The sequence below is a fragment of the Pterocles gutturalis genome, unplaced genomic scaffold (genome assembly GCF_000699245.1).
Source record: "Pterocles gutturalis isolate BGI_N339 unplaced genomic scaffold, ASM69924v1 scaffold9971, whole genome shotgun sequence".
NCBI lineage: Eukaryota > Metazoa > Chordata > Aves > Pterocliformes > Pteroclidae > Pterocles > Pterocles gutturalis.
The window spans coordinates 64891-77406 of record NW_010103102.1 but is presented as its reverse complement, the minus strand read 5'-3'; the positions used below and the strand labels follow the sequence as shown (position 1 = coordinate 77406).

At 37.6% G+C, this 12516-nt stretch overlaps 1 protein-coding gene across 1 annotated transcript; it reads left to right on the top strand.

The window, feature by feature from the left end:
* Window positions 1-2937: 2937 nt before the first annotated feature.
* LOC104471277 (tudor domain-containing protein 15-like) lies at window positions 2938-8880 on the top strand. The gene is made up of 3 exons (XM_010086564.1): window positions 2938-5044; window positions 5159-6387; window positions 6889-8880. Exons 1-3 carry the CDS (start codon window positions 2938-2940, stop codon window positions 8878-8880), a joined length of 5328 nt encoding a protein of 1775 aa, XP_010084866.1.
* Window positions 8881-12516: the final 3636 nt, after the last annotated feature.

The window sequence follows — 12516 nt, the reverse complement described above, 5'->3', positions numbered from 1 at the left end:
CCGCCCCGCCAATCAACCGTAAGCCCCGTCGTCCACCAAAGCGGCGTGTCTCCGGCGGTATTACAGCGCATGCGCTTGGCTGAGCAGCGTGTGAGGAGCGCGTCCGTGCGCCGCCATTTTGGCAGTGTGAGGTGAGCAGCGTTTGCCGGTGTTTGGTTGTTGAGCTCCGTGTCGGGGCGGTGCGAAGTGATCGTGTTCTGGCGGTTTTCACGCGTCGCTTTCGCGCTGTAAGTGGTAAGGAAGATGCAGCCTGCTGGCAGTCTTCGCTGTCGGGTCTCGCCTGGCGGTGGCAGCGTCAGCCCGGCGGTCCGCGCGTGTTCTGTGCTCCGCTCCCCTCAGGCGGGCGCTGCCCGGGGCGTCAGACAGCTCGGGTCAGGGCAGCTGCCTCGGGGAGCGGCGCAAGCACCGTAAGCAGTCGGTTGTGCCCCCTATTTGGTTGTATTTAAAAGCCCTTTTATTATGCTGTAAGTTTTTTTGTATGGTGGCAGTGCATGATATAAATTTTGATGGCAGAAATGTTGCAAACAAAAATAAATGTCTGACCGGTCCTGCTTTGAAAGTAGGTGGTAGATTGTAGTGTTCATCTGACGGGTGTGTTTATTTGAAATGCAGTGATGAAAGAGTGGTCTTACCGTGGTTTTAGGAAAGTAGATTCAGTTTGGTAATTTTGTTCTTTTGAAGTCCTAACATTGTAATTAAATTGGGTGTGAGGAATTCTTCCAGGGTGTGTTTGTTGGGCAGGAGGAGGATTTAGGGTAGATGTGGTGCTTAGGGACATGGTTTAGTGAGTTAGGTGGTGTGGGTTGACGGTTGGACTTGATGATCCTTGAGGTCTTTTCCAACCTTAATGATTCTATGGTACAAGAGTTTAGTTTATGAATATTTTTCTAATGATTTTTCTATTATCTTTCCTTGTAGAGAGATAAGGAGTTGTTAATAAGAGGGCTGAGGTTTCTAAAGGGGTCTTGTGAGTGAATAAGTCCTAACTGGTATATAGGTGAGTGAAAAGCAAAATGTCATTTTGTAAACTAGAAATATGTGATGCTGTTATTTGGGCTGTGACAGTGGGCAAGCAAATGTTGAGGCACAAATTGTTTTCATTTGTTGTGTGTTTCTCTACCCAGGGGTTTGTTTCAATGAAACAAACAAAAGTGCCCAAAACATAAGTGGTGCACCTGTGAAAGTTAGATGCTCTCTGATGATCAGGTGTTTCTTTCAGGTGGACAGAGCCCTTTCCTGAGGTTGTTTTCTTTCATTGAAACACTCCAGAATTTAGCTTTCAGTTCTCCCTGTAATAAAATAGAAAAACAGGGAAGGTTGTTCAAGAATGTATTTGTCAGATCTGGATTTGGTTCTGCTTTTACTGGGAGTTTTTTTTGGGTGGCTGGCAGTTTGGTTTTGGTATTTTTGTGGGTTTTTTTTTTTTTTTTTTGGTTTGGGTTTTTTGGTGGTTTGTGGGTTGTTTTTTTTTTATTATTATTATGTATCCTTCCTCCTCCTGCAGGAGATGTTCTGGTAGGCTTTACAGTAGGAACACTCTTATTTATTAATTTTTTTTTTTTTTTTTTGTGGAATAGGAATGATAGGGATCAGTATTTATTCTGAAAATAGATTGCATGATCACTAGCTGTTTCATGTATGCTTGTGATAAAAACTATCATGGTAGTTACGATGAAGATTTTTTTGTAGGCTGAAGAGGATCTTGTTCTAGTAACTTTTACTTGAAACTGTAAGTTTCACTTTCAGCTTTACATAAAAATGTATAAATCAAGCATATGCTTTATCCAGTCTATCCTTGTGTGTTTATCTGCTGTCTTTCCATTTGACAGATGTTGCCTACCCCTGGTTACTCAGTTAGAACAGCAGTTTACTTAACAGAATTGTTTGATTAAATTATGGGCATGCACAGCCTTTTTAAATAATGTGAAATCACAGATCCACTTACAGATTTGAATGGAACTGTAAGCTGATCTTGAAGAGCAGGTTATAGATGAAGGTCAGAGAAGTAAGTATGTGAAGGGTTTGAAGATACTTGAACTGTCAGAAGCAGAGCATTGAGACAGTACAAAACACACTTGGAACAATTGTTGATTGATGCGTTGGGCAGAAATATTGGACACAGATAATGTGTTCTGTATGGCCTTGCAATTATGAAAACTTAAAATATGCTACAGCTATACCTGATAGTGTATAGACAGCCAGATTAAACAGTAAAGCACAGAGCTATAAGATGTCATTGACTTGAATAAGTGATTTACACAGAAAGAGTGAGTAGAGTAGGAATCGTTGGTAATTCACATATTAAAAAGAAAGAGAGAAACAGACTGGAAATATTTTTGCAAGTAAATAGTCCTTATAACTGCAAGTTCAGTGGATTGGATCTCCTTTGGAGAGATTTGCAGTTGAATTTATTGGGTGTAAGTAACATTTGTGAAATGAGCAGAGAATATATAATTGAGATTAATTGCTTTCCACTCTTTTGTTTTCTTTGAGCAGAAGTACTTTTATTTGACTTTCTGGTAGTCTTGTCCTGTCCTATTCCATGTCCCATGTCCCTGCATGTCTGCATTGTCATGTGTTTCCTCCCCCCCCCAACTTTCTGATATAATCTTTAATTCTCTGTGTTATTCAGGGAACCGCTTTCTGATTAACAGTTATTCTCAAGTGATAAAATTAGTCTAGCCACAAGAGCAAGTCCAGAGGTACTTTTTTTTTCAGATGTTATCCAAGCATGTCTTTACAAAGATAATGGTGTCTAGTGTATCCCAGTTGCATAAAACATTACATTGTTAAATGTTTAGTATACATTTTAAGCAGAAGTGTAATAATATGCTATTAAAGCATTTTGAAAATAAATTTCATGTACGGAATTAGTTGACCAAGAAAAAAATATGGAAAATTATCAGGCTGATGTTACTCCTTTTCTTTGCAGACAGAATGGGATCTCTGACTCCCTCAGCAAACGTAGCAGATATGAATCTGAAGATAACTCATATAGAATGCCATCGCGAAAGCTTGGTTATAATGTTCCAGGGTCAATACAAGGCAGGATGTGAGCTTGACTATTACATACTACAAAATGAAATACAACGTGTATCTAAAGTAAAAGACAATGTTTATGTTGGTGGATCTTGTTTGGTGGAAGACACAGAAGGAAAATGGCACAGAGGAAGAGTTCTGGAAAAGAGGGAGAATATCTGTGAGGCTTTTCTTATAGATACTGGTCAAGTTCTAGTGGTTGAGGAAACACATCTTGCTTCTGCTTGTGATGAATTTTTTCAGCTGCCTCCAAAGGTGGTTTTGGGTGTTTTTGCAAGCATACTTCCTCTTGGAGAAAAATGGGATCCAAAAGCCATTAACTATTTTTCATCTCTGGTAGGATTGCAGATTGCAGGTCATGTGAAAGCTGTTTTGCCGTACCAACTGTTTATTCTACAAGTGCCAAAGGTCATTGATGATGTTCTTGAACTGAAGTTGGGAAAATTTATTGATGGAGATTCATTTTGTCTTATTGTGGAAATGTTAAGAGCCTTTCCCAAAGAAATGCTTTGTAAGAGAGTGCCACAATTGTTGCAACAGAGATATTCATTCAAGCAGTTGCTTACTTTCATCAATTCTGAGAAACGAACAGATTTTTGGCCAGATCCAGGTGATCTCTTTCCACGTCTGCCTGTTGGCAGTAAAGAAAATGTAAAAATAACTGTTGCAGTAAGCCCGAATAAATTTTACTGTCAGATACAGAAATGGCAGAAAGAGCTGGAAGATTTGACAGGAGCTATGCATTTGTACTATGAAGCTATTAGTACAGAAAATAATAAATCTTTTGATAGTTTAGGGCTACTCTGTGCTGCCAAAAGGCAAAATGGACAGTGGCATAGAGGAGTGATAAAACAGCTTCTCTCTGACCATGTGGAAGTCTGGTTTATGGATTTTGGTGATATTGAAGCTGTGCCGTCTAGTTGCGTTCAGAAACTGAAAGTAGAGTTCATGGCATTACCAGTTATTTCATTTCCGTGTGCGCTGTCTTGTCTTGGTAGTCAGGATGAAACAGTAATAAAAATTCAGCTGAAAGAACTTATACGGGCCTTGATAGGACAAACTTCTGTGTGTGTCTGTGTTGATTTATTCAATGACAGTAAATACTTGTATTACGTTACACTGCAAAATCAAAATATTGAAATTCATGCTAAGCATCCAGAAAACCTGAATGAGGCAGCTGCATCATGTGTCTCGCTTTCGGAAACAAAAATCACAAGTGTTGCTGTAAACTACAAACCATGTCATGAGAGATACAATTCATTTAAGAATTGTACTGTAAATAAACATACAAAAAACTGCTTACCTGAATGGGATATTTCTTTGCCAAGCCACTGCAAGAAAACAGAAATGCAAGTGAATTCTTTCCATACTGCTTTAGTAGTATATGTCATAAATCCATCTAACTTCTGGATTCAAACATGTGAATATGAGAATGAATTTCAAGCCTTGATGAAAAATATTGCAGCTGCATATGACCGATGTGGAGCTGATGAAATGGTCCTTAAAAACCCGGAACCTGGATTGCTGTGCTGTGCCCGGTATAGCAAAGACATGCTTTTTTATCGTGGTGTTGTCATTGAAGTGCTTTGTGGAAATATAACAGTTTATTTTTTGGACTTTGGAAATACAGATACAGTACCCTGTTGTGATGTGAAAACATTGCTTCCTGAGTTTTCTGATTTACCAGCTTTAGCTATGTGTTGTGCCCTTGCTTGTACGTTTTCTGTTGATGATATGTGGGTTAAAAATGAAATTGATTTTTTTAAAGGCATTGTGTTTAACAGACCGCTCCTGCTTCATGTCATTGGAAAGCAAAACAAGAAGTATATTGTTAATGCACAGTATAAGAATGGTTTGCAGCAACAAAATGTTGCCACATGTATGGTTCAAGCTGGGTATGCACAATATTGGGAAAAGCCACCAGATTCTGTTCTAAATTTAGCAAAAAAAAGTCAAGCATGGAATCCCCACAAATTAAAAAAAAAAGTAAATGCACAGAGCAAATGTAATATTAATAAAAATAAGGTATCTGGAAATGGAGAGAGATTTCAGAATGAAAAATCATTAAGTGTGCCTTCAGTGCTGAGAGACTCTGCTATGCTGTCCTGTTTTAGAAAAGGTGCTATCTCTGAAAGGTCTAAACCGGTATGTGAGAAGAAAATATTTTATAAAGAGTTTGTGTTTAAACCAGGAGCTGTTTTTGAAGTGGTGTGTTCTTCCTTTGTTTCCCCAGCAGATTTTTCATGTCAGTTGCAAAGTAAACTGCCAGAGTTAAATACCTTAATGGAACAAATTCAGAATTACTATAAAGAACATACCAATCCTTACAAAACTGGACAGGTTGCCTGTGTTGTTAAATGTCCCAAAGATGGGAAGTGGTACAGAGCAACTGTTGTGCAGCAAGTATCCACAAACGAAGTTGATGTGGTTTTTGTAGACTATGGTTATCGGGAAAGAGGTTTACTTAAAGATCTTCAAGCTGTTCTTCCAGATTTCCTAACTCTGGAAAGTCAGGCATTTAGATGTGGACTTAAAAATGTACCCTTACAGACTGACTCACTTAATTGGTCTGAAGAAGTGCATAGACATTTTGAAGACTTCATTTCTGCTTCTAGAGGACCACTGACTTGTATCATTTATGCTCTTGTTCTTGTAAGCCCCCACTGTTTATGCAATATAGTTGACTTACAGACTCCATTTTCTACTGCAGAGGAATTCCTCAGAGAACATGGTCTCACTCAGCCTGAATATATTGGTCTGAGAAACCTTGCATCTCTGGGTTCTCTGTATAGTTTTTGCTACTCATCTTTTAATATAAAAGTTGGAAGTGAGGAGGAGGTTTATATAACTCATATACGTAGTCCTTCAAAATTCTATTGTCAGCTCAATCGAAACACTGAAACTATAGAGGCATTGATGAAGGAGGTTAGTGTCTTAAGTACAATGTCAAATAAAGCAAAATACAATGCTAGCACTACACGACTATGTATAGCCAGGTATTTTGAAGATGGTCTCTTTTATAGAGCTTTGGCTTTTCCTGTGGAATCGACATCCTATGTATGTGCTGACTTTGTGGATTTTGGAAATATGAGTATGGTAGAGAGAGGCCAATTGATACCTATTCCAGACTCCGCCACTGACCTAATATTCACACCCATGCAAGCTATTAAGTGTTACCTGTCAGATCTTAGGGAGAGAAAAATTCCAGCACAAGTTACTAGATGGTTTGAGGAGACATTCCTTGGTAAACTGCTGAAGGCTGTAATTGTATCCAGAGAATCAAACGGACAGATTGTTACGGAGTTGTATGATGGACAGCTCAAAGTAAGTCAGAAAGTTAAAGAAAAAATATTGGAAGAATTGACACTGAAAAATTACATGGAACAATTTGTTAGAAGTAATGGAGGAGTGATATGCCACATGGAAGATGAGAAAGAAATTAAAAAAGTAACAGTTAAAAATCGTAAAAGGGTTCAGTTGAAAACTGAGGTGAAGTGCCAAGTAGGTAAGTCTTGTCAGACAAATATTGGACAGAATTTTGGAGGTGAAGAGGAAACTGCATGTAGCACACAAAAGGTGGGTAGTGGGTCCTCAAAACCACTAACTTTACAGGACAGTCAAGAACCAGGTTTTAGAAATACTGTCAGAGCTGTTCCAGAGCACAGAGATGAACCTCTGGTTGGAGAGCCTGCCTGTCTCTCACTCTGTCATCCTGCCTTAAATTCAGAGGAAATATCTGTAAATGTTCTCCCTGAATCTCATAATGAAAGACTAAATTGTACAGCGCAGCAGGAAAGGAGTAATGAAAATATTCCTAAATTAATTAGTCTTCCTCAACGTGATATTCAGGTGAATTCTGAAGTAGCGGGATATATTTCTCATATGAATAGTCTATCAAGTTTCTATGTTCAGCTTGCAGAGGATACAAACTCAATAATAAAACTAGAAAAAGAATTAAATGAAAGCATGGTGAATATAGGTCATGAAAATTGCTTACATGAGCTCATGGTGGGGGATCTCATTGTAGCAGAGGATAGCATTGATTGTTTTTACTATAGAGCAGTTATTAAGGCTCTGAAGTCAGAAAACTCCTTTGAGGTAGAGTTCATTGACTATGGTAATGTAGCAGTTGTAAGTCTTTCAAAAATCTGCAGCATTCAGAAAAAGTTCTTAATTTTGCCGAGGCTCAGTGTTCATTGTTTCCTTAGCAGAGTAAAAAGCATTCCTGATGACAGCAGGCTTAATAGAAATACTTCCTATTTTCTAAGCAAAATAAATAACAAGCCATTTGCTTGCAAGTTCTTAAAGCAACATGGAGAGCGATGGGAAATAGATGTAATTTGTGATGGAAAATCTATGTCTGATCACTTTCTGCCAAAAAAAGGCAGGAGGAGGTGGCAAAACACATCAAGGCATAATCGTGAAAATAGACCAAAACAAATTCTGGTTCCAAATGGTAATCCTCAAAATAGAAAGTCTGGGAATGGTTTAGGTAGTCAAAGTAAAACTAAGGCTGTTAGGATGAAAAATACTTCCAAAACACTACTAAATGTCCTTCCTCAAGATGTAAATTCTGGACAGGTAGAAAGAGCAAAAGTAGTTAATATTTCAGAGAGTGGAGAATTTCATGTACAATTATGTAGAAATTTGCAAATATTACATGAGTTAAATGTAATGCTTGTCAAAGAAGCACAAAGAGGTGATTTCCTTAGAGTGGATGACATTGAAGAAGGGCTCGAATGCATGGCAAAATTGGAAAGGAACTCGAAGTGGTATCGATCAAAAGTGATAAAGAAATTTGTCAGGGAGAAGTTAATGCTGGTCTTTTTCATGGATTATGGCACGTGTGAGATGGTGTCCTTAAATTATGCGAAGATGCTCAGTGACAAGATTAAAAGGGTTCCTAAACAAGCTGTGTTTTGTAAATGGGTTTGGTTTAAAAAACTGAAGAAAATGGAGTTTGTCCATGTAGTAAATGCACTCCTGGATTGTGGAATAATGATCTTGTTTTTGAGATATTTGGAATCCTCTCATATCTGGGAAGTAGATATTTTAGTAGAGGAAATTCTGCTTCAGGAGTATTTGAATCAGCTCTTAAGTCATTGCCAGACTGTTGTTGGACCAGAAAAATCTGGTAATACAGATGGTGAGGAGTTTGATAAATCATTCAAGATAAATTCCATCACATGGACACTGCTGCAGACTGGCAGAAAGTGTCCTGGGTTTGCAACTGTAGTTACTGATCCTTCAAACTTCTGCATCCAGTTTGAAGTCTTACTTGATTGCATGAATAACTTGTCTTTGCTGTTTTCTGACCTTCCTGACAACTTGCCAGCTTTGCCAAAAGAACTTGTGGCTCCTGGTACAAGCTGCTTGATCAAGTTTGGACTGGAAGCAGAGTGGAACAGGGCAGAAATTAGTCAAGTAACGAGTCAGTTTGTTGTTCTTACGTTTATTGATTATGGCTTTCTGAAGAACATCCCTTACTCTGATATCCATAAACTTAAAGTTATTCCAGAAAGTCTGTCTGTCTTGCCACGCTTGGCACAGTCTTGCTCTTTACATGATATAGTTCCTGCCAAGGGGAAATGCTGGAGTGATAAAGCTAAACTTCTGTTTCAGAAGCTTCTTAGTAAACCAGGTTTGATATTTCACTTTAAACACTATGGCTCTGAAATGAAATTAGAGGTGGATGTTCTGTGTGAGCAGAATAATGTAGCTCATGCCTTAATTGCTGCTGGCCATGCAGTCTTTTCTGGAAATAAGTGCTGTGTGGTTCCAGCTGACAGAATTAAATCAGAAGAAAAAGATTTGCAGCCTAAGTGTCCAGATTCTAGTTAGTGTGCTTCTTTTTGAGAACCAGATTATAATTATGAAAACTCTTATTTTGCTACTGGAAATAAAGAAGTGAAACAAAGTATTGGAAGCATAGGAGCACTTGTGATAAAGTTTCAATTAAGGAAGTCTGGTAAAGTGGGTGCTAGGGTATCATTAACAAAGGATCTAGGTCGATACAACACTGAAAAAACCTCTGAAAGATGGACAATACTGTGAAGTTGTTTTTTCAGCATTGTGATGACAAAAGAAGTAAAATTGACTTCATACAGACTAAATATGCTACCAGAAGCACTGGTTGAGACTTACGATTCTGATGTTCCACAGTCTAGAAAGGCAGGTGAAGATCACATCAGAAGAATTGTTTGAGTAGTAAGTAGACTGCACTTACGAAAGTACTTCTTTATAGCATTTAAAAAAAAAATAATGCTCTCAGTATATTTTTTCCCTCCAAAATTTCTTGTTGTATTTATTTAGCTAATGTTTTTTGCAAACCTTTCTGTCAGAATGCTTTTTACACTGTGTGTGTATTTTTATATATATATACATATATAAAAAACTTTATTTGCAGTAACATCTGGTTTACAGTAGTGTTATCTCCTTGTTCTGGATGCTCAGAAAACAAAGATGCCAAGCATATGCTTCTCTTTGTTTCTAATTACGAAGTTCCTGTGTGAGTAACTTTTCTCTTCTTAGGAGATAGTTTGCCAACACTAAGCCAAAAACTTGGATCCCCATTTATGGGAGAGGCACCCTTTCAGTTATTTTCAGTTAACTCTTGGTTTAAAGATGCAGCTGACCTGTCTTCATGGTTCTCTTTCGACAGTGTCTGTTGCATCGCAGTTGGAGTGCTTCTTTCTGCTGAGTGTGCTTGTTTAGCTGGTCTCTCTCCTCCTTCCTCCCTACTTATCTGTCAAAATGGAGACAGGAAGTTTTCTCTGTGGACTCAGTCTGTCTGTATCTTGAAGGGAAACATTCAGAACCTTTTTCCTTCTTTGTGGGAGGGGGAAATTTCAGGAGAACTGAGAAGTGATGATATGGTGTATGTGTCTTAGAGATTTATTTTTTTTTCCCAGTAACCATCCTAAAATAATGAGAATGTGTCAGGTGTTCTCTGACTTTTTTTTTTTTTTTAATTTTATTTATTCCTTGCCCTTCTTAATTGTTTGGACAAAGATAAAGGCTGAAGAGGCCTGAAGTATGAGGCAGTTTTTTTGTGCACTCTTGTGAGTGTTTGAATTTAAATTAAAAATCCCTAATGATAGACAAGAGACCTAATGCAACTCTGTACTCAATTAAGGTATAGGAACGCTCCTGACCCCAGAGATCATGATGTAATTCCTGTGAAAACCTGAAAGCTTTATCTGGTAAACAGTGGGTTTTTTCGATTTTGTTCTGTTTTGTTTTTAAAGGAGAGACATGTCCAGCAAATTAGAATGAATAAGATATAAGATACTGCCAGCTGATTTTGCAGTTTACTCTGCTGGTGAGTTATTAAAAAAAATGTGGAAATACTTTCAGTATACAAGTGAAAGATGCCCATTAGTAACAAATCAGAAAATACATAAGGTGAAATTTCTAACGTAAATACTTGCTAAAGTATCAGATGTGTTATTTTAATGTATTGCTTAAATAGAGAGGTTTTTTGGTAACCATTTGTTATTGTGATCTGTTTATATGGTACCATTTTATGATATTATTGCAGAATTTGGAGTTTTTCAAAATTAAAATAATAAGCTGACCTGGCACTTTCTTTGTCAATAGTTTGACATACTGTTTGCTCTTATGATAATATAAGAAAGTTGTATTGTGCAACATTACTGGTGTGGAATCATAACTTTACATTTACTTCACTGGGCTGTGTCCATTGTAAAGCCAAGTAATACTTAGTGCCTCTGCATGAAAATTTAGGCGTTAATTAACTCTGATTCTAACTTATGGCTATCATTCACTTGGAACAATAGGTGCTTGGGTGTCTTTTTAAAGATCTTATGGATACGTTAAATGCTAGTCCTGTTGGTGTAGTGTTAATATACAATTTGCATATTTTAGGTTAGATTTTTTGCTGATGTAGAGGCTGTTGCGTTTCAACTTGTGTGTAGTGGTAGAAGGCTGCTTACTTAGTGTTACAAAATGGAGCCTGGAAATGGCTGATGATTAAACAGCTGTGTGTGTGCTATTTTCATGTTCTGTAAATTGTAAATGTTACATTTATTTGCAAAAATGTATGTTTTTAGTTTCAACTCATTATGAGTTTAGCTTGTGATAGTAATTCTTTTTCTGAGGGTCTGATACCAAGAGTGCTTAAGGTAAAAATTAGATAATTGAGAGTATTTTCAGGATTATGCTGCACTTGTAAATATAAAGAAGGTCTTTTGTTGCCATTGTTGATATGGATTTTCAGGAGTTCATTGTAAAGTTATGTCATGATTGTTAGATGAAGTTGCTGAGATGTCTGGCTGTGGATTTTATTCCCGGTCTTCTTTCTTTGCTGTGTACTTCCCCTGCCCCCAACGTCGGTTGTAACAGCGCTTTTCTTGTTAGTAGGAGAGGCTGTGCTTGTAATCTAGTTGAAAGAAATGATGATTTATTTAGGATTTGGAAGTTTAAGGATATTCTATTTATTTTTTGGGCTAGTGTAACTGAGAAAAACGCTACTTTGATTTGGTAAAATTTAATTGGAAACTACTGTTTATCATTTGGTTGTATTTCCTAAATATATTTCTGTGTTTGTTTATACTATGCCATTGATTACTTTGATTATTTTTAATTTTTATCCATGAAAGTGGTAGAGAACCGATTGCATTTGCTTGGAATTAAAAATGTTCCCATGTATACTGATGTGTTCAGTAGTCTGCCTTTTTGTTCTAAATAATAAAATGCTTTTGTGTGTAACTTCATTGCCTAAGTAATTCTGAATATTTTGAAGCTTTCTGTGACCTTTTTGGTTGGTGAATGCGTTGAAAAATATGTGAAGGTACATCAGTACGTTCTTTGTGGGATAGTGCCAAGGAGCAATCCTTGCCCTCTAGGCCAGCAGCTGTGGAGTGGATTCAGCTTGTGCTGAAGGTTTGCTTTTGAATGCTGTACAAATGGCACAGACCTTCTGCCTCCTCGCTTGTACAGATTTCTAGATGAGATGCATGCCACGCTCAGCCTTCAGCTGCCTTGTGCTGGCCAGATGTACTCTGTAAAGGCAGCCAGGCCTTACGTACTAGATAGGCATGCTGTTGTAATACTGTTACTCAAAACTTCTCTAGAAAAGGTTTGCATGCAGTTACTTTGAGAAACACTTTCCATTATTTACTTTTAAAGATGTGCATTGCTGAACATTTAAACTGTATTAAAAATATTATTTAGGTGTTTTTCTAATGTTTTGGTGTTTTATAATGTTCCATAAAGCTTGCCTGATATTGGGGGAGGGGGAAGGATGCGTGTGTAATTTTTTCTATTTTGTTTTTCCGTGAGAGCTTTAAGATAGTATAACTGTACAATAAGGTGGCTGAGTTTCAGTAATGTACCATGCAGTGTTACCCCCTAGAAGAAGAGTACCTCTTGCTGATTTTGCTGATCCTTTCTGGGTGATTTAGTAGTAACCCTATAGTATTTCTGGAGAGGAGTGTGTTCAGACCTTAGCCAGCA